Genomic DNA, 5,805 nt, shown 5'->3' on the forward strand with positions numbered 1-5,805 from the left:
AAAAATTAAAAAAATCTAAAAAAAAAAATTAAAAACCCAAAAAGTTTCCGGGCGTCACTAAAAAAAAAAATAAATTAAAAAAAAAAATTATAAAAAAAAAGAGGGGGAAAAAAATAGAAAAAGGCAAAATTAGAAATAAATAGAAATAAATAGAAATAGAAATAAATAGAAATAAATAGAAATAAATAGAAATAAATAGGAATAAATAGAAATAAATAGGAATAAATAGAAATAAATAGAAATAAATAGAAATAAATAGAAATAGAAACCTGATGTGCCCATCACGCGTTGCTGCTTCCTCCGTTCCCCCCCCCAGAGCTGCAAACTCCGTCCTGCGCTTTTATTTAATGAACGACACATTTATGAACAATCAAATGATCCTCGTAAAAATTTTATTGAAGGACATAAAAAACATCCCCGGCTCCTCCTCGCCCAGCGCCGCAGCCTCTGCCGGGAGAGCGCTCAGCTTTCCCTTTCTATATTTTAAATTTTTATTTATTTTTTTATTTCATTTAATTATTTTTTTAAATAAAAGGGAGGTGGGGCGGAGCAGGGGGGTTCTTATTGATTATTGTTATTATTTTATCCCCTCTCCTGGATTTTTTGTTGATTTTTTTTTTTAAAGAAAGCCGCCGGGAATGATCCATAATTTGATTTTCTGGCTCCTTGCTCGGAGCAGGATCCCCGGAGCGGCCCCGGCGAGGACGCGGCGCTGCCAAAAGGCGACAAAAAAGCGGATTTTTCCCCCCATTTTCCTCTCCCGGCTCCTGTCCCCCCCTCTCCGCTCCCCTCCGCGGCTGCGGGCGGGGGTCCCACCTCCTGGAAACTCCCGAAATCCCGAAATTCGCTTTAATTCTGCCGGGGGAAGAGAGGACAGAGATGAATTGCGTGGAGAAATAGTTCCTGGGCCACCTTCCACCGTCACCTTCCACCTTCCCCGGCCTCTCGCTCGCAGCCTCGGGGAGAATCTCCCCCCTCCCCGGCCCGGAGCATCCTCCTCCTCCTCCTCCTCCTCCTCCTCCTCCTCCTCCTCCTCCTCCTCCTCCTCCTCCTCCTCCTCCTCCTCCTCCTCCTCCTCCTCCTCCTCCTCCTCCTCCCCATCCCCGCCCCCGTTCCCATCCAGCCGCTTTTTTTTTTTTTTTAAATTCATTATTTTTTTATTTAATTAATTTAATTTTTTTTTTTTTAAGGGAAAGCCGCGGCTGGCGTTATTAAATTACCGGGGGGGGGGGGAAAAAAAAAAAAATTAAATAAATTAAGGTGAAATTTAAAAAAAAAAAAATAAAAATAAGGGGGAAAAATGAATTAAAGGGGGAAAAAAAAAAAGGGGGAAATTAAGGGGGAAAATTAAGGGGAAAACACGGAGGGAAAAGATTAAGGGGAAAAATGAAAAGGGAAAGAAAGGGGAAAAAAATAAGGGGGAAAATTAAGGGGAAACGTTAAGGGGGAAAAATGAGAAGGGAAAAATGAAGAGGGAAAAATGAAGAGGGAAAAATGAAGAGGGAAAAATGAAAAGGGAAAAATGAAGAGGGAAAAATGAAAAGGGAAAAGAAAAGGGGGAAAATTAGGGGGAAAAATAAAGGGGGAAAAATAAAGGGGGAAAAATAAAGGGGAAAAATTAAGGGGAAAAATTAAGGGGAAAAAAATTAAGGTTAAAAAAAGAAGGGAAAAAAAAAAGGAAGAAAAAAAAAAAAAAAAGGGATGGGAGAGGAGGGGAGAGAGAAAAAAAAAAAGGAAAAAAAAAAAGGAAAAAAAAAAAGGAAAAAAAAAAAGCCCTGCGGATTGATCCGGGCGATATTTTTGGGTAAATACAATCACGTGAGGACGGGCAGCCAATGGCGCGGGGGGAACGGCTGAAAAAATAATTACCTGCCCTGATTGTTCTATGAGCAGATAAAAAGTACACATACACTTCATACAATAATCCCATGAATGTAAAAGAGGGGGCGAGCGAACCATGTCGGCTTCGGGCCCCATCAGCAACTACTACGTGGACTCGCTGATCGGCCCCGACAACGAGGAGCTGCTGGCCCCGCGCTTCGGCCCCGGCTCCGCTCGCCCCGCCGGACTCGTCCCCGACTGCTCCGACTTCCCCTCGTGCAGTTTCGCCCCCAAACCCGCCGTGTTCAGCACCTCCTGGGCGCCCGTGCCCTCGCAGCCCCCGGTGGGCTACCCCCACCCGCACCCCGCCGGCCCCTACGGGCCGCAGCCGGCCGAGCCCAGGTACGTGCGGACCTGGCTGGAGCCGCTGGCCGGGGCCGTCTCCTTCCCGGCCTTCGGGGCTCGGCCCTTCGGCCTCAAGGCGGAGCTGGCCCCGCGGGCCCGCGGCGAGTGCGGGGACGGGCGCGGCTACGCGGATTTGGTGTTCGCGGCTCCCGGGGAGCTGCGGGAGCGGGCGGCGCTGAGCATCGCGTCCTCCCCCGAGTGCGAGGCCGTCGCCGCCGGCAAACACAAAGAAGAAAAGCACGAATTAGACCCCAGTAAGTCCGAGTCATTCTTGTTTACGACCGCGGAAGGCATTACGGCTTCCAGGACCCCACTCAATAAAATGGAATTACCTTAGGGAGAGAGAGAGAGAGAGAGAGAGAGAGGGATGGAGCGCGACCCTAAAACTCCAGAGGCGCAGGAAGGTTCTGGGGGTTTTCGGCGAGTCGGAAACTCCAGAGGAGCAGGAAGGTTCTGGGGGTTTTTCGGCGAGCCCACTTTCTTTCAGGCTCTTCGATTCCTTTTATTTTTTTATTATTTTTTTAAAAAAAATTTTGCTGTTTTTTAAGGTTTTTCTGCGGTTTTTTTTTGGTGTTTTTGTTTCCTTTTTAAATCCACCTTTTATTCTTTGTTTTTTTTTTTTTCCTATTTTTTTTCCCTTATTTTTATTCTTTTTTAAATAACAATTTTTTTTTCCCTTTATTTTTTTCTCTTTTAAATAACAATTTTTTATTCCACTCAGGGGGCTGCTCTGATTCTCCCCCCCCCCTTTCCGCCGGGAATTAAACCAATAATAATAACAATAATAATAATAATAAATAATAAATAATAACGATAATAAATAATTCCAGGGGAAGAGCGTGCGTGCGCGCCAGGGCGAGAGAAAAAAAAAAAACAAAACCCAAAAAAACCCCCTCTTTGGCTCCCAAAAAATTCCCACTTTCCAGGAACAAGGAAGAGTTCGGGGCCGCCTGGCAGCCAGCGATGTGGGGGTGGATTTGGGGTGGTTTTATTATTATTATTATTAATGATTACAATTATTATTATTTTTCCAGGGGAAGGGAACATCTCAGGGGCGCTCCTTTATCCCCTGGAAAAATCAATAAAAACTCCGATTATTCCCAAATTATTCTTTTCCTCCCCCCCACACCCGATAAATTCCCGAAAAATCCGAATTTCTGCTCCACGTGGGAATGAGGGGAAAGGTGGGAGGGGGCAGCGGGAATGGGGACAAAAATCGGGATTTTAGAGCAGCTGAAGGGGGGAACTTTAAAACAGCCCCAAAAAGCCCCAAAAAGCCCCAAAAAAGCCCCAAAAAGCCCCAAAAAGCGCAGCTGGGAGGGAGCGGAGCCCGAAGCGGGGCAGGAGCGGCTCGGAGCAGCCGAAACGGCCCCAAATGAACCCAAAAAACCTCCGGGAGCCCCGGGCCCGCTTTTGGGGCAGATTCGGGGGAATTTGGGGCGATTTGGGGCCGATTCGGGGGAATTTGGGGGCATTTCGGGGGGATTTGGGGCAGTTTCGGAGAGATTTGGGGCCGATTCTGGAGGGGTTTTGGGGCGTTTTGGGGGATTTGGGGCCGTTCCGGGGGGATTTGGGGCAGTTTCGGGGGGATTTGGGGCCGTTTTGGGGGGTTTTGGGGCCGTTTTGGGGGGTTTTGGGGCCGTTTTGGGGGGATTTGGGGCCGGCAGCCCCCGCTCCCCCTTGGCCGTGCCCGCCGGGCCGCTGCCAACCCGCGAGAGGAAATTTGGGGTGCGAAACCTCCCCGAGCTGCCAAAACCACCCCAAAAACCTCCCGGGGTTGGGGGGAAAAGCCGCGGTGTGAAAATCCCTCCTAAAAAAACCCCAAAAAACCTTAAAAACCCAGAAAAACCCATTAAAAAACCTTTAAAAAACCCTAAAAAAACCCCAAAAAAACCCAAAAAACCCCAAAAAAACCCCAAAAACGGTATTTTTGCGGCTCCCCGAGTGTCATCCCGGAGATATTAAAAAAAGCCGAGGCGGATTTGTAGGTCCGGGGGAGCTTCTGGGGAAAGTCTTGGCGAGCTGAGGTTGTAAAAAGAGTTTATGGGCCTATGAAATGGTGGGAATTTTGACTTTTTATGACTGCGTTCCTCGATTACCGCCAGCAGCAGCAGCAGCAGCCGCCATGTGGATTATTATTATTATTATTATTATCATTATTATTATCATCATTATTATTATTTTAAACCCAGCGCGCCGCTTTGATTTCGATTTTTTTTCATTATTTTTATATATATATATATATATTTATTTTTTAATTTTTTTTTTTTACCGAAAGTTTTTTTTTTTTTTATGTTCGTTTGGGTTTTTATTTTTTTATTATTATTATTATTTTTTTTTTGGTTATTTTTCTAAAACGGCAGCGAAAAGAGAAAAAGGAAGTGACCCCCTCCAAAATAAACAGATTAAACCCTTGCGAAGGTCACTTAAAATATTTAGGTAAGAGCTGCTAATTAAACAGGTTCTGGCTTTAGGGCGTGGAAGGTGGGGGAGGGAAAAATTAATAAAAAAATATTTTTAAAAAAATATGAAAAAAAGCGCCCGATTTGGTACATTGATTTTTTTTTTCCCCCCCCTCTCCAAAAAAAAAAAAAAAAAATTTAAAAATACGAAAAAAAAAATTTAGGAAATATTCCCCCCCCCCAAAAAAAAATTAATTTTATTTATTTATTTTTTTAACAAAAAATTTATATATATATATATATAAAAAAAAATCTTCTTTCTCAGACAACCCCGTGGCAAATTGGATTCACGCGCGCTCCACGAGGAAGAAACGCTGCCCTTACACAAAATATCAGACCCTGGAACTGGAAAAAGAGTTTTTATTCAATATGTACCTCACGCGGGACCGGAGGTACGAAGTGGCGCGGGTGCTGAACCTCACGGAACGCCAGGTCAAAATCTGGTTTCAGAACAGGCGAATGAAAATGAAGAAAATGAATAAAGAGAAAAGCGATAAGGATCAGCAATAATAATTTAATAAAAAAAAAAGAAAAAAAAAAAAGAAAAAAAAAAAAAAAGGAAGTTTGGAAGAGAGGAAAAAAAAAAATAATAAATAAAAAGCGGAAAGGGAAAAGAAAAAAAAAAAGCGGGAAAAAAGAAGGGGAAAAAAAAGGGAAAATAATAATAATTAATAATAATTAATAATAATAAAAAAAGGGGTGAAATGTTTCTGACTTGGATGAATGTTTAGCGGTAGAGGTTTGGGGGCTCGAGGCTTTTCTAAATTGAGGCTAAAAACGGCAAAAAGAGAGCAAAAAAAAAAGGAAAAAAAATTAATAAAAGATGCCCGGGGGGGGGTTCGGTTTTCTCTTCCTTTCTTCCGCCTCGCAAAAGCGGCACGAGAACTACTTGAATTTTTATTTTGATGTTTTTTTATTATTATTATATTTTATTTCCTAAATTAAAGCTGAATCCAGTATTTTGAATTTTTTTTTTTTTTTTATTTTTACCGAATTTTTGGTTGTTTTTTATTTTGTGTGGGGGGGGAGGGGGTGGAGAGGGAAGGAATCCCGAGAGGGAATATTTTGTACAAAAAAAACCAAAAAAAAAATACAAAAAAAAAGGGGGAAAAGGGAA

The 5,805-nt window shown here is 43.2% G+C and overlaps 1 protein-coding gene across 1 annotated transcript; it reads left to right on the forward strand.

Moving 5' to 3' along the window:
* Window positions 1-1,917: 1,917 nt before the first annotated feature.
* Window positions 1,918-5,501, forward strand: HOXC9 (homeobox C9). Its single transcript, XM_086870441.1, has 2 exons — window positions 1,918-2,480; window positions 4,954-5,501. The coding sequence occupies exons 1-2, from the start codon at window positions 1,958-1,960 to the stop codon at window positions 5,196-5,198; spliced, it is 768 nt and encodes a 255-aa protein (XP_086726567.1). The 5' UTR covers window positions 1,918-1,957; the 3' UTR covers window positions 5,199-5,501.
* Window positions 5,502-5,805: the final 304 nt, after the last annotated feature.

The sequence above is a fragment of the Cyanistes caeruleus genome, chromosome 32 (genome assembly GCF_971803275.1).
Source record: "Cyanistes caeruleus chromosome 32, bCyaCae1.hap1.1, whole genome shotgun sequence".
NCBI classification, from domain to species: Eukaryota; Metazoa; Chordata; class Aves; order Passeriformes; family Paridae; genus Cyanistes; species Cyanistes caeruleus.